The sequence below is a fragment of the Podarcis bocagei genome, assembly GCF_964188305.1.
Source record: "Podarcis bocagei genome assembly, chromosome: 5".
Taxonomy (NCBI): domain Eukaryota; kingdom Metazoa; phylum Chordata; class Lepidosauria; order Squamata; family Lacertidae; genus Podarcis; species Podarcis bocagei.
The window spans coordinates 24240470-24260785 of NC_138129.1; the positions used below are offsets into that span (position 1 = coordinate 24240470).

General features: G+C 45.8%; 1 protein-coding gene across 6 annotated transcripts in view; it reads right to left on the reverse strand.

Annotated features, from left to right (window-relative positions):
* Window positions 1-20316, reverse strand: part of KCNS1 (potassium voltage-gated channel modifier subfamily S member 1) — a 72386-nt gene that overhangs the window by 36783 nt on the left and 15287 nt on the right. For all 6 annotated transcript variants that reach the window (XM_081196427.1, XM_081196424.1, XM_081196428.1 and 3 more), the window contains one exon: window positions 8894-9886. In XM_081196427.1, the coding sequence (XP_081052553.1) occupies window positions 8894-9859 (966 nt within the window). In that variant the 5' untranslated portion in view covers window positions 9860-9886. The remainder of the gene's footprint in view (window positions 1-8893; window positions 9887-20316) is intronic.

A 20316-nucleotide genomic window follows, 5' to 3' on the forward strand; every position in this document is an offset into this window, starting at 1 on the left:
TTCTGTACCAAGAAATGCAAACTGACAAGGGTTTAGTACCCCTCCCACAGTTTTGTCCCTAATCACCTGCCCTGCATTAATGTTGAGTGAAACACAGACCCTGGGAATGCAGAGCTTGGGCTGTCTCCAGTACCATTAAACCAACCAACCAACCAACCAACCAACCTCTTTCTTGGATGATTTTCAGAGCAGTGTGCAACACAGCGACATTATATTGATGCCTATGCCACAGCAGGCATAGGCATATGCCTACGGCAGGCAGTGGAAGACAGGAATGCCTGGCGTGCTCTGGTCCATGGGGTCACGAAGAGTCGGACATGACTAAACGACTAAACAATAACAATGCCGCAGCCAATACCTCTGTGATCATCATCCTCAGGTGATCCTCCCTCCTTTGTGTGCCCCTTCCATGAGAACCAGCCTTTGCAGTTGTGACTTCCTGCTTCTGGAATACGCACCCCAGAGAAGCTCGCCTTGTGCCATCATTATATATCTTGGTGTGCCAAGCCACAACTTTTTTTCCGTCAGGCCTTTGGCTTTTAATGATCTATGGTCTTTTTGCATGGATGAGATGTTTTAATCTTACTTTTAAAAAACCCAGAATTGTCTTTAAGATTGCTTTTTAAAGCTGGCTTTAACGTACATATGTGGTTGTTGGCTTAAAACATTGCAAGGCGCTTTAAGCTGCTATGGCAAAAAAGCAACCAATAACTTTAATAAATACTCGTTAAAATACAAATAATATGAGACTTAAAGAGCCTGCAATGCAGACACAGTTAGGTATGCTCGCACTGTATCCAATTTGCAACCTCTTAATATTTCACAGCTGCAACATTTGAAATAGCTTGTTACAGGTTTGTTTTTTCTTGTACACTTGTGCAGCTCAGAATCATTATATTAAAATAATATGTTTTCATTTCTCCCACCCTCTCAGTTCATAATGGGGTAGGGTGGGAGAGCCATTTGTACTGCAGAGAGACCAACTAAATTGCAAGCAGGTGACTTTTGCTGCCATTCGAACTGTTTGTAGAACATCTCATTTCGTAGAATAATCCTACACCCATTTACCTGGGAGTAAACGGGTGGCACTGTGGTCTAAACCACAGAGCCTAGGGCTTGCCGATCAGAAGGTCGGTGGTTCGAATCCCTGCAACGGGGTGAGCTCCCGTTGCTCGGTCCCTGCTCCTGCCAACCTAGCAGTTCGAAAGCACGTCAAAGTGCAAGTAGATAAATAGGTACCGCTCCAGCAGGAAGGTAAGCGGCGTTTCCGTGTGCTGCTCTGGTTCGCCAGAAGCGGCTTAGTCATGCTGGCCACATGACCCGGAAGCTGTACACTGGCTCCCTCGGCCAATAAAGCGAGCTGAGTGCCGCAACCCCAGAGTTGTCCGCGACTGGACCTAACGGTCAAGGGTCCCTTTACCCTTTACCTTAAACCCTACTGAACTCGGTATGCCTTACTTCTGAGAGTCACTCCCAGGAGTGTGCTGAACCTGTTATTGACTGGTGAGATTCATGGCTCTCTTATTTTATGAAGGATTGAAGCCTTGGAAGGAGGTGCTAAAAACACATAAACACCCTTGCTCCCCAGTGTCACCAGCTTAATATCTGTTTGTCTAGGGTCCAGGCGCCTTCCTGGATCAATATGCTTCTTAACAGCTCTCAGAATAAGAATCAAGATGCTCTGCTGACCACCACCCCTCCTGTGACTAATGCAAATAGAGCCTCAAGGGTCCAGGCAGCCTTCGCTGCCCTTGGTGTTTCTCCAACTCCCAGCGCAGCTTCTCTGAAGGGCAAAACATGGAGCCATCAAGAATCTGCCTGGTGCTGCCGGCCTGCCTCTCAAGATGTAGACGGGGCTGGACTCCAGATTGGCACCAGTGCCAGCCATACGTTGGGCAAGTCCCTGGTTTGCATTCACCCGAGACAAACACCCATCTGGTGTCTGCGATGTTTGGCAGGGAGGAGATTGATTTCCTGATGGCAAATAAATATCTGTCACTCTCCTCCCTTTCGCAGAGTGCAGAGCAGGGACTTGAAAACGGGAGGGGGAGGCTCACGCAATGCCAGAAGATGTGTCTGCGTGTGGTGCTAACTCAGCCACAGGGAAGATCAAGGAGGTTGCTGGTGCGAGGGGCTTCAAGCAGGATTGGGTCTATGCAATTTTACAGAAGGGTAGATGGGCAAATTAATAATAATAATAATAATAATAATAATAATAATAATAATAATAATAATAATAATAAAAATAATAAATCCCCAGTTGCTGAAAGGCTTGTGACAGTAGAAGCTGCATTTTACCAAAGCTCCTCCTTTTTCCAAATTAGTTTTGGCAATCCTAGCGGATGACTATGTTGGCATAACAGAGAGAGGCAATATCCAGTGCCAGATCTCAGAGAAGGGGTCAAAATGGAGCATTTCCAGTTTCTGAGTCAAGCTGGTGGGACTGCCATACTTCTCTCTCTCTCTCTCTCTCTCTCTCTCTCTCTCTCTCTCTCTCCCTCTCTCTCTCACACACACACACACACACACCCCTTTCAATTATGTGTGTTAATATTTTTATAATGGGTTTTTTATACTTGTAAACTGCTTAGAAGCCACCTTGGCAATTAAGTGATACATGAATTAATAAATAATCATTATATCCACAGCTAATGCATCCTAACAGTGCAAGGATTGACACTAGTGCAACAGAATTTACTCCACTCCTCCCACCACAATTGGTTTCCCAAACTTGAAGAGGGCATGGGAGCTCCATTGTGCAAGTGTAAATCATTGTGCTGCCAGGATGTATCCGACTGATCCCACCTAATAATAATAAAACACCAAAACATCAATGTCAACAGTCTTTAACTTGCAGAAATGTATCAGATGAAGTTCTCCTTTTTAGAGACATGATTATAGGCATGACTGAAGCCTTGTCAGCTAGCAAACCTACCGTCTTGGTTAGCAAAAGATGTTCAGGGATGGACAGGGGTGGGGGGCTGCTCACTCAACTAAGCAGTTCCACTGGTGGAAGCCAACACAAAGGCTCCCTCTAGCATAGCAGGGCTTCCCCCCTGCTCTCCGCTCCCCCCATCAGCTCTGGGGGATTATGGGGAAAATGCAGCTCCCTTAAACTACAGCTCCCAGAATTCTTTAGGGGGAGCCAAGACTGTTTAAAGTGGCATCATAGTGCTTTAAAAATATGGTACAAATGTAGTCAAGGTTGAAGGGTGGGCATAGGGTGGGCAGCCTTAAAATGTTTCCTGTGGGCATCTCTTGTGAAGGGCAAGAGTCCTCTCCTCTCAGTCCTCAGGCAGGATCTTTGAGAACTCAAATCTGCTCGTCAAAGGCCTTTGCATCAGTCTTTACATGTTGGCAATTCTCCTCCAGCACGTCCCTCTTATGTCTTCAAAATGGAGCCAAAGAAATGGATTATGCTGCTCAGTATTTGCTCTACGGCACAGGGAAGGATCACAACCGACCAGCTGACTACAGCTGGAACTGCTGCTTACACTGAATGACCCATGTGTCGCTGTCAAAAGATGACGAGTCCATCCGTCAATGTCAGGGATGCGTGTTTTTCGCTCAGGCGTGTCAGGTGGGGGAATGGAAGTCCCTCTTGCCATCGCCAAGCAGAAGCAGCAGCGAGGAGGACCAACCCAGAGTCACGTGACATGAGCAGAACAAGATCTGTCAGAGCCGGTTATTTATAGGCAGGGACACAATTGACAGATAGGCTGGGACAACAGCATAGTGACAGTCAGGCTCAAAATGAAACTGTCAAAATAGAGAGGGGGGGGCAGCTGATCCAAGTGCAACCCAGCCAGAAATGTGGAGCAACCAAGGATGCTGTGTAAATGAGTGTGTGAATGAGTGGGGGAGCAGAGAGCGTGAAAATGCTGGGGGAGAAAACTAAGTTAGGGAATAAGAACTTCATCCTACCAGCAAGGAAGGTGGTAGCTCATAAAAAGGAAAAACTAGACAAAGATATCTGGGTGAAATTTACACTTGGAGATAATGGGTCCCAGGTTTCTGGATCAATAACACATTTTCATCTTCTTATAGCAGCCATTACTTTTACTTCTGGCCTCTCACTTTGCTGGCTGCGTGAGCAGGGGAGGCAGCGGGGAGAAGCAATAAAACAAACTACGCTTACAGCACAAAGCAGTGATGAGAAATATACTTCCAAACCGGAGCTCCACTTATGCTGTGTCTCCTCCTTGTTGCACCATCACTACCCTCCTGTCCCTTGGTCCCAATGTCCCAAAATAGGCGGTTTCCTGCTTCCAGCGCTCATGCTTGATTTGCATCAAGGCTTCTTTAAGAACTAGGGCCGAACTTGGTCAGGTATGTTATATTTGACCACTAAATATAAAACACCCCCAGGGTGGATGAGCCGGATATACAACAATGAAGTAAACTTCAAGATAAAACACTGAATAAAACTGGAAGCAGGTAAAACTTTCAGAAACAGCCGTGTTCATTTCATGCCTAAATGACAGCAATATAAGCATCCTCCTCCTTGGAGAGAGAACTTCATAACCAGGTTTCTGTAACCAAGAAGGGATGATCAAGGGTCTGGAAACCAAGCCTTATGAGTAACGGTTGAGGGAGATGGGTATGTTAAGTCTGGATTAGAGGTCCCTACCAGAGAAGAATGGAAAACCAAGCTGATGGACTATGCCGAGATGGCAAAGCTGACTGGAAAACACAGAAACCAAGAGGATAAAAACTTTATAAAAGAACGGGGAAATTTATAAGTTACCGTATTTTTCGCCCCATAGGACGCACTTTCCCCCCCTCCAAAAATGAAGGGAAAATGTGTGTGCGTCCTATGGGGTGAATGCAGGCTTTCGCTGAAGCCTGGAGAGCGAGAGGGGTCAGTGCGCACTGACCCCTCTCGCTCTCCAGGCTTCAGGAAACTCTCCGCAAGCCTTGCAAGCCCGGCGGGAGTTCCGGCAGGCTCACAAGGCTTGCAGGCAGCAGCCTGCAGCCCGGCGAGTGTCCGCAAGCCTTGCCCTCCGGAGGGCTCCCCGTGCTTTGGGCGAGTGTCTGCTAGCCTTGCGCGCCCGGCAGGAGGTCGCGCCGGGCGCGCGAGGCTTGGGGCGGCAGCCTGCAGCCCGAAGCACGCGGAGCCCTCCGAAGGGTGCCCCATGCTTCGGGCAGGTGTGTGCAAGGCTTGGGGCGGCAGCCGCGGCGGGGGGGGGAATATATTTTTTTTATTCATTTTCCCCCCCAAAAACAAGGTGCGTCCTATGGGCCGGTGCACCCTGTAGGACGAAAAATACGGTACCTAGGAGACCACTGTAAGCAGATGGAAACAAGAGCAGGATTTTGACTCACTTGTGGTAAAAAAAATACTATGGACAATATGGCTTGATATAAAAATTGGAGTACAGTGGTATCTCGGGTTAAATACGCTTCAGGTTACAGACTCCGCTAACTCAGAAATAGTGCTTCAGGTTAAGAACTTTGCTTCAGGATGAGAACAGAAATCGTGCTCCGGCGGCACGGTGGCAGCTGGAGGCCCCATTAGCTAAAGTGGTGCTTCAGGTTAAGAACAGTTTCAGGTTAAGAACGGACCTCCGGAACGAATTAAGTACTTAACCCGAGGTACCACTGTATGCATGAATATGCAGTTGCAGATCCTTAAAATGACACCCCATGGAGGGAATGGGGGGAAGTCTCGCAATTTGGAGAATCTCTCTATACAGATATGTTTTTACTAATTTGTGTTTATTGGTACTTTGTATTTGTAAAACCAATAAAAATGATTTTTTTTTAAAAAAAAAGCCTGGTTTAGAGGAGACTGAGAGGAGATTTGATAGCCATCTTCAAATACCTCAAGGGCATCACATGGAAGATGGAGCAAGCTTGTTTCCTCCTGCTCTGCGAGGTAGGTCTCAAACCAATGGATTCAAGTTACAAGAAAGGAGATTCTGACTAAACATCAGGAAGAACTTTCTGACAGTAACAGCTTTTCGGCAGTGGAACAGTCTCCCTTGGGAGGTTGTGGACTCTCCTTCCCTGGAGGTTTTTAAGCAGAGGTTGGATGGCCACCTGTCATGGATGCTTTAGCTGAGAGTCTAGATAAGTTTGACATCAATACCAGGAAAGGTCCTGGAACAGATAATTCAACCGTCGGGTCTGCAAGCACTTGTATCACAGCATTTTATGTATCACAGTATTTTAATATTTAATATTTTAATATTCTTTTGGAAGCCGCCCAGAGTGGCTGGGGAAACCCAGACAGATCGGCGGGGTATAAATAATAAATTTATTATTATTATTATTATTATTATTATTATTATTATTATTATTATTAAGAATGCTGTGATTACCAAGACCCAGCTGGGTTTCTCAAAAACAAGTTATGCCAGACAAATCTCATTTCTTTTTTTAACAGTGTTATAAGTTTGTTGGATCGGGGGAACTCTGTGAACATAGTGTCTCTTGATTTCAGGAAGGCTTTTGGCAAAGGTCCCCCATGATATTCTTGCAAGGAAGCTGGTTGAACTGCTAAAAACTTTTTGGTGTAAGCAAGCACACCCAGATACCCATTTGACATATATTTTTATATGTAATCCTATTTTACGATGCATGTTTCTAAAACAGCTGACTTCATACATTTTGTGGGGGAGGAATAAGTAAACTTGTTTTTAGCATATGATTGTATTGGTCATTTTAATGGATATTTTATGCAAACAGTTTAGAGGTTTCGATGATTAAGTGGTATAGATAAAGCCTGCTGAATAAATACATACATATCCCTTGGTCCTATGCTTGGTGAGGTCACTTTTGGGCTGCTCCCTGCAAGGCTGAAACTGAACGATTCATCTTCTTGCAGATGGAGAGTCTTGCCTGTTCTCATTACAATATGGGAGGCCCTTTGAGAACAAGAGTAGAAAACCCCAGCAGAACCCACAGATAAACACCCGCTACACTACAGGAGATCCCATCTCTGCCACTTGCTCAGACAGCCAGTCATGCAGATGCAGCCAGCCAGCCTGAAAACTCCTTCTGGTGTCAGACAAATGCCAGCTCTTGCAGGTCAGCCTAAGGCTGGCTGGCAGGAGGATCACAAATTATAAAGAGCTATGCTCCACTGAGCAAGGAAAACATCCTAGGGTATTGCCTGGAAATTTCAAGGGGTTCGCAATTAGGCCAGATGGTTTAGGACAGCAGACATGGTATTTTTCCTCCTTTCCAAAATCCAAATTTTGCACCAGAAAAGTAAATGTCTGAACGTAAGGAACAGGAACAAGAAAAAAATAATAATACTTGGATATGTGTTACTTAGTTCAAAGGCTTTGAAACCACCTCTGTGAAACATCAGGAGGCTTTGCAGGACACAGAAGCCCAACCTTGTCTATTTACACTTATTTATCTAACAGACTTACTAGCCACATTTTGAAATGCAGTATTTTGCTAAGGCAGCATATGGTATCTGATAAAAAGAGTTATAAAACACATGTAGAGCATTCAAACAGTAAAAGCGACAGATCAGCAGCACACAGGAAGCACACAATCTGTTCCCAACTGAAAGATGTGGGGATTTCTTATGGGGTGGAGTTCCATAAATGTGGGGCTGCCACCGAAAAGTTCCTGACTCCTAGCCTAGCCTTCCTTCCTGGCTGACATACAAGCAAGGTCTCGCCAGCTGCTTTTAGTGCTCTGGCAGGTTCATATAGCTACTGGAAGCCTTTTAAGCAACTGGGCCTCCAATTGCTCAAAGTGGGACGTGGGTCTAAACCACTGAGCCTCTTGGGCTTGCCAATCAGAAGGTCAGCGGTTCGAATCCACGCAACAGGGTGAGCTCCCATTTCTCTGTCCGAGCTCCTGCCAACCTAGCAGTTTTAAAGCATACCAGTGCAAGTAGATAAATAAGTACCACTGTAACAGGAAGGTAAATGGCGTTTCCATGCACTCTGGCTTCCATCACAGTGTTCCATTGCACCAGAAACGGCTTAGTCATGCTGGCCACATGACCTGGAAAGCTGTCTGTAGACAAACGCCAGCACCCTCAGCCTGAAACGGGATGAGTGCTGCACCCTATAGCTGGCTTTGACTGGACTTAACCATCCAAGGGTCCTTTACCTTATCTTTACTTTTTACCTGTTTAGAGTTTTAAAGGTCAGGACCAACACTTGGGATGGGATTTGACTAACCAGGCCCGTCAACAGAAGCCCTGAAAAAGGACTTCCTCTCCCCCTCACAATAATATTTATTATTTTTCATACAAAAACATAACAAAAGAGAGAGTAAACAATAATAAGAGAAAAAAATAAAACGAAAAGAAAAAAGAATATGAAACATAAAATACATCAAATCACCACATAAACTAAAACTTAATTAATTAATTAAAATCCATCTTCATAAACATATTACTTGACGTCCTCTAATCTCTTCCATCTGAATTTCTTAGTAACTATATATAGCAGTTTCCAATATCATTATTTCATAAAACCATATCACAGTCATAATCATATTTCCTACATTTTCTTATTGTACATTTTCTTATTTACTTATTTAATCCTAATTTAGTCCTAGGCCTAATTAATTCTTTCAAGTGGTTACATATCTTTAACCTGAAAAAGGACTGCCACCTGTTCATTGCAGCTTTCCCCTCGCTCCTTCTCCATGTGCCATGCTAGGGGTAGAGTCCGAAGAATTTCAGAACAGCGCATGGGCAGAGAAAGGAGCGGTTTATCTATTATGACCATGGAGAGAAAGATAACCCTCCCCCCACACACCACTTTCCCAGTAAAATCCCATTGTGCCCATTAATTCTTCAAGGAAAACATAGAACAAGATATGCATCTGCATACTATGAATTGAAACCAATGTCCAGTTTGGACCCCGAGATCCTTCAACATCCCAGGAAGCCAAAGCCACTCCATGACAGGCTTACCTTCAAGGTGGCTCCTAAGGACCTCAGGCCCGTCGAATGCCTCGCCAGCTTCAGCACCCGGAATATCCTCATGAGGCGAAACACCTGCACCACCTTGCTCATGTTGCCCAGCTCCGAGTCGCTCCCCGCGGTCACTTCCACCAGAAGGCTGAAGTAGAAAGGCAGCACTGAGACTATGTCAATCAGGTTCAAGGGGTGCTTGAAGAACTTCCTCAAGTTTGGTGCCAGCAGCAAACGGGCTGTCACTTCAAAGGTGAACCAGGAGATGCAAAAGTACTCCAGGTTCTCCAGCACCGTGTCGTCCTTCAGGATGCCTTCCTCATCGGGCTCCTGATACTCCGGCATGCTGTGGATGCACATGCTCGCGATGGAGGCCAACACAACGCTGATGGACACAAAGCTGAAGAGCTTGCTTGGGATGGAGTAGCCCGGGTTCTCCATGGTGAGCCAGAGGCGCTTGCGCACATTACCGCAGCGCAGGGTGCTGTAGCGAAGCAGGTCGTGGTTGAAATCCGAGATCTCGTCTGGAGACATGTCCACACTGCTGACCTCGCTTTCTTCATCCCAGTTGTGGTGGCGGCTCTCCAGCTTCCGCTCATGGTAGCGGTAGCTGCAGCAGGAGTCCAGGAAGAATTCGTTGATGCCCCAGTACTCAATCTCTTGGCAAAAGGAGAAGACGCACAGCTCGTCCATCACATGCAGCTTGCCTGTCTGGTAGAAGTGGAGCACATAAAGGAAGAAGCCAGGGTTGCGGTCAAAGTAGAATTCCCGGGCACTCACGTCATAGTCGTCGCACAGCTGCAAGATGGACTCTTCCGAGTCGCAGGAGAGCAAGCGCCCAAGGCGAGTGTCGGGGAACTTGGAGAGGGCACTTGAGCTCAGCCTCCTTCTCAGCCCCCCAACGTTGATGTTGATGACCTCATCCTCAAAATTGGGATCCCAATAGTTTAAGGTCTTGTTGACCATGATCAGCAGAGCTGGGGCTAATTTGGCCTGTAAACAAGACAGTCAGAGAGAGAGATTTTATATAAGACACTGAGTTTCTGCTGGAGTCAGTGGCGTAGCGTGGGTTGTCAGCAGCCGGGGCAAGGCAAGTAATTTGCGCCCCCTAACCCGTGGATTTGCGCCCCCTAACCCTAACCCCCAGATGTTGTGCCCGGTGCAGCCGGCCCCCTCTGCACCCCCCACGCTACGCCACTGGCTGGAGTACAGCCACAATCTAAAGCATATTTTGTAGTAAGTTAGAATACCCCATGCCTTGCTTGTTTTAGCAATTTGCCCTAGGTCAAGGGAGGAGAACCTGTTGCACTCTGATGGCCACTGACTTTAGGCAAGTCAGTTTGTGAAATTCATTAAAAACCTGTTTTGCCTTTGTCTTCCCTCCTTGATTCTCACTCTTATTAGTTAGTTTAAACATAACTTCAGACTTTACCGTCCCATTCCTTGGGGGCAGGAATGATTGATGTTCTCCACTTTGTTCACATAAAACATGAGCCCTCTCAATGTCTTCATGGATATGCAGTGCGTATTGGGGGTGTTGGCACATGCCCACTGTCCCTGCCCCCAGAGTGGCCATGCATGCCAGGCACCCACTCCACCCCTATCTTTCCATATCGAACTAGATGTGCTTAGAAGCCTCCTTCACACCTTCCTGGTCAATGCAAGAAGGTTGAGGGTGCAGCGGACAGAGACAGGAAAGTTGACAGCAGGGTCTCCTCACCCTATACACCTTGGGTGGAAGTCAATGGTGCACTCTTCCAATTATTCCATCTGCCCATGCCTTGCAGCTTGCCAGATGGAACGATCCCACCCTCATCCCCTGCACGCTGTTCTGTGAGTTCTTCTGACTTCCCCAAACCAATCTTGGGGGGGGGGGGGCAGTGGGAAGAAAGGAGAGGAGAGAGGAGCGGAGAGGGAGCCTTGTTGTGCAACCAGAAGTTCTTGAGCAGGGCTTCCATTGACAGAGCCTCAGGTCCACATACATTCTTCTGAATGCATAAATAAGACAATAGTCTAGCTATTACAAACATATAAATAATGCCTTCCAATTCATTGGCAGACACCTTGCAAACCATAAGAAGAGTATCACGTCCAACTCCAGCTTATTGTGTCCTATTTGCTTTATCTTACCCCATATCTTTAACCAATAGTCTCTTGCTTTGGACAATTTCTCCACACACAGATATAGTTTCTGCCATCCTTTCGATATTTCCAGCATACCTTGGTAAATGTACCGCATTATTTGGCAACGTGTCATCATTTCAATACCATTCTCTTGCTAATTCATTTACGGAGAGAAATAAATTGCTCTCAGGCACCAGGTACTCACAGCAGGTATCGAACAGTAAGGAAATGCCTAAGTCATGTTCCCATTCCATCATCTATTGCTTAACTTGTTCTTCCTCACACACACAAAAACACCAAAGATGATTTTATAAATCTTTGACAGAATGTGTGTTGCATTTTCAATATGATGGTGTTTTCCCCTCTTCCAAAAATCAGTACATTCCTGCAACTGGGATCCATTTCAATATAGGTCTAAGGGAAACTAATTCACTCAGTGCATACCGTTTTTAACAAACTGCATTGAGATAACAAAATGACACGGTCGAGTGGTTGTTATCCTGCATTTTCCACTGTGGTTTTCTGTTCACCGGGGGAAAGGGCTGCAGGTCAGTGGTAGAGCATCTACTTTTCATGGAGAAGGTCCCAGGATCAGTCTCTGGTATCTCTGGGAATGCCCCATCTGAAATTCTGGAGAGCCTCTTCCAATCAGTGTAGATAATGCAAACCAAGATGGACCAATGGTCTGACAGCTCCCTCCCGTGTCACTCTTCTTACTGTGAAAAGTCGGGGTTGTTGTTGTTGGGGAGAGCAGACTTCTGGCCCCAGAGTGCTATTTAGTCATTGCTATTTATTGCGATGTGGGACGCGGGTGGCGCTGTGGGTTAAACCACAGAGCCTAGGACTTGCCGATCAGAAGGTCGGCAGTTTGAATCCCCGCGACGGGGTGAGCTCCCGTTGCTCAGTCCCTGCTCCTGCCAACCTAGCAGTTCGAAAGCAAGCCAAAGGGCAAGTAGATAAATAGGGACCGCACCGGCGGGAAGGTAAACAGCGTTTCCATGTGCTGCTCTGGTTCACCAGAAGCGGCTTAGTCATTCTGGCCACATGACCTGGAAGCTGTCTGTGGACAAACGCCGGCTCCCTCGGCCTATAGAGCGAGATGAGCGTGCAACCCTAGAGTCAGTCACGACTGCACCTAATGGTCAGGGGTCCCTTTACCTTATTTATTGCGATGAACCCTCATGCACTATGATAAGTTCTAAGATGCCCTCTTGTTGCACTAAGATCAATGAGAAAAATGTGCAAAAGTGTGGCAGTCTGGAAGCATCTCAGCTATTCAAACCAAGAAGAAGAAGAAGAGTTTGGATTTGATATCCCGCCTTTCACTCCCCTTCAGGAGTCTCAAAGCAGCTAACAATCTCCTTTCCCTTCCTCCCCCACAACAAACACTCTGTGAGGTGAGTGGGGCTGAGAGACTTCAAAGAAGTGTGACTGGTCCAAGGTCACCCAGCAGCTGCATGTGGAGGAGCGGAGACGCGAACCCGGTTACCCAGATTACGTGACTACCGCTCTTAACCACTACACCACACTGGCTCCAAGATGAATAATCCGTTTCTATGGTACGTGCACCATTCATCTGTATGCCCAAACCAGATGACCTCGCCCAAGAGAGGGGAGGCTGTGTAACGTACCAACAACTATAGCTTTGAACATGTACTGAATTTCTTGTGGATGGAAACAGTCTGTAGCTCACATCATCCAACACATTGTCTTTGTCATCAGGCAGCACTAACTCAAACAGGTTCCGATAAGCAAGTCAAAACTGAGCCTTCTCATCCATCAAACTCCAGCTCCGTATTCAAAATAGCAGCTCCTAAACTGAGCAAAGTACAAGCAATTTTGTCTGTAAAGGAGGTGGCAAAACTCGACGCAGCAGGCAAAGGATGACTCACCCGCAAAGTAAGCGGCAACCCAGAATCACCTCACCGTAAGCTGCGCTGAGCCACCCCTCCAGATGGTATTTTGCACAGTCAAGGGGAGCGGAGAAGAAAACATTCCTTCTGTGATGCCACCCATCTTTTGGAGAACATCTATGGAATCAAACAGGCTCAGCACAAGATGAGCGTTGACTGGGACAGCCCTTTCTCCCCCTCTCCACCACCAGTTACTCAGCTTTTATGTGAAGAAAACAGGCGTCTGCCTACATAGCAAGAAGGAGAATCATTTACACCATTGCTCACCTTCATCCTAATGACAACCTGACTCATCCAGAGATCAGACAATGCAAGGAAACCTGGTCCCCCAAATTCCACAATATGCACATTCTAGCTTGCTTCTCACAGCATGTAGAATTCTCAAAGCACGTAGCATTAGCAAGTACAGTGGTGCCTCGCAAGACGAAAATAATCCATTCCACGAGTCTCTTCGTCTAGCGGTTTTTTCGTCTTGCGAAGCAACCCTATTAGCGGCTTAGCGGATTAGCGCTATTAGCGGTTTAGCGGTTTAGCGGCTATTAGAGGCTTAGCGGCTTAGCGGCTAAAAGGCTATTAGCGGCTTAGTGGCTTAGAAAAAGGGGGGAAAGCGAAAAAAATCGCAAGACTCGCAAGACGTTTTCGTCTTGCGAAGCAAGCCCATAGGGAAATTCGTCTTGCAAAGCGCATCGAAAAACGGAAAACCCTTTCGTCTAGCGGGTTTTTCGTCTTGCGAGGCATTCGTCTTGCGGGGCACCACTGTAACAATATTGTGACAAATACAGGACAGAATGGTCCGTAAGTTGTTTTAAACTGTTTTTAATACTGTGTTTTAATGTGATAGCCTGCCTTGGGACCCTAGGGCAAAAAGCAGTTAATAAATTAGAAATAACAGCAACAACATCAACAACAACAGTGGTGAGCAGAGTCAAAGTAAATGTACACATATCCCGTTCAATTCCATCCATGCACAAAACCCATTCAAATACAAACACACAAACTTTCCCTGCAGCCAGTACAGAAATAGATTGAGCAGGCAAAGTCTAAGTTACTAGCGCAGATCACAACAATATCAAAATTCAATATCAAAATCAGTTAAACCAGTTCACAATCAGAAGCACAGGGCAGGATACATACATACACACTTATACAAATACCCATACATACATATATAAGATATGTGAAAAGGCTATTGTAAAGAGGTGCAATTTTGGCATACAACAAAGGCTACACAATTAGGGTGTCAGATACACCTCTGTGGAGACGGAATTCCATAGGCTTTTCTGCCTCCCCACACTCCCAAGGGTGGTAGAATTACCTAGAGAGCGCCCCCTCTGTTAAAGACACAAGAGGGTTTCTGGGAAGAAAGTGGTCTTTCAAATATTCTTAAATTCTGGGCTGTCACCTGCAATAAAGTTACTGTATTAGAAGCTGTTCCAAACTCTTCTTTCAACTCCTTGGACAGAAGAGTACCCCTGAAAGAACTAAAGGTAAAAACCAAGATACAACAGAGAAAACCAGTATCTACTGTTAATGTCCTGAATTCATTACAGAAAAGAACTTGCACTAGATTTGTTGGGGTTGTTCCCAGTTCTACAAAAAACCCACAACCCTCTGCTTCTTCCAGGTTTCTCTGCTTGCTTCAAGATTAAGCTCAGAGGATGGAACTTCCAACTCCTACAAGCAGACCTGCCCAAACTCATGGAAATGCTGCCTTTTCAACAACTGTTATGTTGTTGGAAAGGGGTCATAGTTCAGTAGCAGAATACGTACTTTCCACAGAGAAGGTTCCTGGAGCAACCCCGGGAACTTCCAGCTAAAAGGAGAAGGTAGAAGGTAACGAGAAAGACATTGGCCTGAGACCCAGTGTAGGAAACTACATTATACACAGTCAGATCACTGGTTCATCTAGCTCAGTACTGTCTACACGGACTGGCAGCAGGCACTGGTTTCAGGCACAGCACACTTCCAGCCCTAACTGGAGATGCTGAAGATTGAACCTGAGACTCTCTACATGCCAAGCAAATTATCTTCCACTGAGCTACAGCCCTTCATCTAAGGAGAGACAGTGTCACTGAGAGTAAACTGTGAATAATCTAGTAAACTAGATTAAGAGAAAGTCTTGAGTTGGTGTAAGGTCGTTTCTTCAGTTGTGTTGCTGTTATCTCAGAGAAGCTGTTTGCATGTGACCAAAAAGAAAAAAGAAAAAGAAAAGATTCCAACCACAGTGATTTAAGTAGGGAAAGGCAGCTAGGATAACTCCACAGTCCTTCTAGTCTGGACATGGTTGGCACTGAGGTCAAAACAACCAAGCCCCTTGGGCTTGCTGATTGGAAGGTTGGCGGTTTGAATCCCCACAACGGAGTGAGCTCCCGTTGCTCTGTCCCAGCTCCTGCCAACCTAGCAGTTCGAAAGCACACCAGTGCAAGTAGATAAATAGGTACCACTGTGGCAGGAAGGTAAACAGCGTTTCTGTGCGCTCTGGTTTCTGTCACGGTGTTCCGTTGCGTCAGAAGCGGCTTAGTCATGCTGGCCACATGACCTGGAAAGCTGTCTGCGGACAAACGCCTGTTCCCTCAGCCTGAAAAGTGAGATGAGCACCACAACCCCATAGTCGCTTTTGACTGGGCTTAACCGTCCAGGAATCCTTTACCTTTACCTTTCTAGTCTGGTGAAAGGCACTGATTGTTCCCTAGGCAGGATAATGCACTGCAGGCTCACTTCAAGGATGGGCTAAGAAATCCAGCTGGGACAACGCTGCAACACTATTCTGGGCCAAGAATCTGTCTGATCTCTCATTCACTCTCACATGCAACCTGCAATAAAAAGTCGCAGTGCATCCTAACCCTTAAAAGGTCTGTCCAGAGCAACAGCCAGCTATGGATGCAAGCTGAAATGAGATCAAGCAGCTCCTGTCTCCCTCCTTCCCATTTTTTGTTTTTTGGTTTTTTTCAATTTGCCCCAATTAACTAAGCATGCTCAGTTCTCATTGGGCTGTGTTTTTTTGGGGGGGGGAGTTGGGGGGGTTGTATTTTTTTTACTGCATTAGACTTGCTTTCTGTTCTTTAAGATTGCACTCCAAGCATGCCAATTCCACCCTCTCACCTCACAGAGGGTCTATTTTGATCCTATCTCTGTCGGCACTCAGCACCTGCACTCCCTATTACAGGGATTGATTTTTGTTTGTGCCACTAAATATGTACCAAATCTGTGGCAAACTGGTATCTGAACACCCGTTAGTAACACACATTGGGTAGAGAACTGGCCCTGGCTGTGGCTCCTGGTGAGAGTACACTAATGAAGATTTTGTTGTTTAGTCATTTAGTCGTGTCCGGCTCTTCGTGACCCCATGGACCAGAGCACACCAGGCACTCCTGTCCTCCATTGCCTCCCACAGTTTGGTCAAACTCATGTTGGTAGCTTCGAGAACACTGTCCAACCATCTCATCCTCTGTCATCCCCTTCTCCTTGTGCCCTCAATCTTTTCCAACATCAGGGTCTTTTCCAGGGAGTCTTCTCTTCTCATGAGGTGGCCAAAGTATTGGAGCCTCAGCTTCACGATCTGTCCTTCCAGTGAGCAGTCACGGCTGATTTCCTTCAGAATGGATAGGTTGGATCTTCTTGCAGTCCATGGGACTCTCAAGAGTCTCCTCCAGCCCCATAATTCAAAAGCATCAATTCTTTGGCGATCAGCCTTCTTCCATACATCACTACTGGGAAAACCATAACTCTAACTATACGGATTTTTGTCGGCAAGGTGATGTCTCTGCTTTTTAAGATGCTGTCTAGGTTTCTAATTGCTTTTCTCCCAAGAAGCAGGCGTCTTTTAATTTCATGGCTGCTGTCACCATCTGCAGTGATTATGAAGCCCAAGAAGGTAAAATTTCTCACTGCCTCCATTTTTTCCCTGCCTATTTGCCAGGAGGTGATGGGACCAGTGGCCATGATCTTAGTTTTTTTGATGTTGAACTTCAGACCATATTTTGCGCTCTCCTCTTTCACCCTCAGTAAAAGATTCTTTAATTCCTCCTCACTTTCTGCTGTCAAAGTTCTGTCATCTGCATATCTGAGATGGTTGATATTTCTTCCAGCAATCTTAATTCTGGCTTGGGATTCATCCAGTCCAGCCTTCCGCATGATGTATTCTGCATATAAGTTAAATAAGCAGGGAGACAATATACAGCTTTGTCGTACTCCATTCCAGTGCAAACGGGTTAAAAAAATAAAGGAATACTGTCATTGCAGTAGGGGAGCAAGGGGGCTCACCTGCAAATATATATATATATATTTGCAAGGCTGCTCCGGTATGTGCTCATTTTTGCAAGCACCCACAGCCAAAGCACATGCATTTGTTTTACTCTTTATTCAATGGGCCTTACTCCCAAGAAAGCATCCACAGGACTGAAGCCCAGTTTAGATCATGAAGTGTGTGTATACACAAGGAAATCTTCCTTCTTCCTAACAAATGTCTTCTTGTGTGGCCAAAAACGGGAGGTTTCCACTGTTGATTTCCTCAAAAACCAATGGGTACCCTTATAAAAAAATGCAGCAGTGGTAGGAGCCTAGGAAGGGTCAAAGTTCAGTGGTAGAGAACATCTAGTTTTCACTAGGTCTGAAACCCTGGATTATCCTGAGCTAGATGGATCAGATGTCTGACAAAGGCGGTTTCCTATGAGGAGATCCACGAGTTTGTTTAGTATGGGAAGACTCTCCCTGCTCAAAAATTCCTTCAGACATCCAGTTTAATATTGCTCAGCTCAGTGGCTTCAAAGCAACGCTGCTGATACTTTTGCGATGCAGCGCTTCTGCCACAGCAACCCACCAACTCTGTGTGAAGGGCATCGGCTGAGATCAAGCAATATCTGTTAATTATTAAGCATCTGAGAAGGGAGCCCCTCTCCTTCAACTGGGAAGAGAGCGGTGGCATTATCATGGCTGTGCAACTGAATTTTCCAAAAGGGCTCTTGGGCTTGCTGATTGGAAGGTTGGCGGTTTGAATCCCCACGACGGAGTGAGCTCCTGTTGCTCTGTCCCGGCTCCTGCCCACCTAGCAGTTCGAAAGCACGCCAAAAGTGCAAGTAGATAAATAGGTACCACTCTGGCAGGAAGGTAAACAGCATTTCTGTGCGCTGCTCTGGTTCGCCAGAAGCGGCTTAGTCATGCTGGCCACATGACCCGGAAGCTGTCTGCGGACAAACACCGGCTCCCTCAGCCAATAAAGCGAGATGAGCACCGCATCCCCAGAGTTGTCCGTGACTGGACCTAATGGTCAGGGGTACCTTTACCTTTACTAAAGAGAAGGAGGACCAAAAGCTCCAAGGACCCCACTATGATCTTGCTAAGGAAGGGAGTTGACCAATAAAATGGCATAGCGGTAAAGGATTAAAGCACCCTCTCCCCAAAAGACATTGAACTAAGTGGAAATTGCCCCCCCCTCCATTGCTGCTTTTAAGTTTTAAAAAGACACTGAGAAATTACCACATTCCCATTCATGTGGCTTGGCCAAGTTCTGGTGAAAGAAGCCTTCGTTCATACAAAGCTTTTGCAAGGATGCTCGAAAGCATTCAAAGAGGCAGCTGGGTTACACTCTCAAAACAACATCCTCCCAAATTCAAAATAAAATAAAATAAATAAAAATACTCTTTATGTTGGGGGCAGGTAGCCTGGCTTAAAAAAAAAAATCTAAAGGAACATTTGCTGCTGGAACTATCCTGCTAAGAGAGAGCAGAATCTGTGACATATTAAAACAATTAGATTAAATCATCACAGGCTGTCACATAGGCAGCAGAGAAACTTGTTGATGGATGTGAGGAACATTGCAGGGACTGTCCATAAGAGGTCTTGCAGCAGCACAACAGCAACAAGGGCTCCGAGAAAGAGCTGCCGTTTCCCAAAAAACACAATGTCTTAACAGTTTCAAGAGTGCCGGGAAATCATGCTCTCCCTCCGGAAGATTTCTGCTTTAGAAAAAGGATGTCTGGCTCCTGAACAAATAAGCAACATCCATCACCGGGCAGAGCCCAATTGAAGGCTTCTTTAGTTGTAGCTAAAGAGGTTTCCTCCCATCACTTCTTGAAGCTATAGAACGCCACGGTGCTTATTCTGGCTGGTGAAAAGGTCCTTCGCTGTTCTCCTTGGAAGTGGCACTCTTGAAGCCCGCTGCTATACTCAGGAGCGCAATGCCATGGGTGTCTACTTAAAAGTAAGTCCAATTGAGTTCAATGGGGGCTTACTCCCAGGTAAGGTGCTGGGGTCTGCACTGCTAGATTGAGCAAAGTGCATTCTGGATTAACAGATTAGCAGAAGTATTTCCATCATGTTTACCTCTGATTAGAACTCCCAGAGGAAATCCCAGCTGGTTCTGATGGGATTACGCTCAAATAACCCAATAGAGGGGATTCATTCCTAGTATGGCAGACCCAACGCAGCTACTGTTCTGGGAAGCAAATAAAAACAATCCCTTTATGATGTTATCTTGCCACACATATACAGATTTTGTTTTCAGACGGCGGGGGGTGGGGGAGGAGGCCATACAACTTGCAGAAAAAGAAAGAAAAGAAAACCACCCACTTACATTTATCAAATAAAATATTGCCCCTTCTAATTATTGAGAAAATAGAGAGGGGTAGAACCAGTTTTGAAAAACCAGGAACTGTAAGGAGATGATTAATAAGGAGGAAGAAATCAGATTGATGGGGCAGCTTCAGGAGACACCGCCACAATAAATGAGCCTGAACGGGGGCCACAGTTTCCCACATGTGAAATTTAGGATTGAATTATTGGCATGTAGTCCATAAACATGGCTTGATATGGACAGCAAAACCGTTAAAACAAACCAAAAACATATCCAAAACTGAGTCTTAAGCCCATGATGTTGCATGTGCCTTCTTGTCATTTTTGTCTTGGGTCCCATCTGCATTGTACATTTAAAGCAGTATCATACTAATTAAACATTCGGGCTTCCCCCAAAGAATCTGAAACTCCCACCTCATGGTTACAATTCCCAAAGTTCCTTGGGAAGAGGGATTGATTGAATGTTCTGCCACTTTGGGAACCGCAGTCCTGTGAGGAATATACTCCTAGCACCCTTAATGAACTACATTTCCTAGGATTCTTGGGGTGGGGGGCCATGCCTATTTGATGTATCATAATAGTTTTCAATGTGTGGCACAAAAGGGTCTTAGGTTAGTATCCATTTTGGCTTCATTAGGTGTGAACAAAGTGCTTGGAAGAAGTCCTTAATCTGATTCTGAATCTAAATCTGCTCTCCATTCTGGCCAGTAAAATCCAGAAAGAATTTGGGCTAGTAACTTCAGGAAGACACTCTTATATTTGGGTTCTCCTTCAGCAGTTAATTACCTACCACACGGTCCTTGAAGAAAGAAAAGA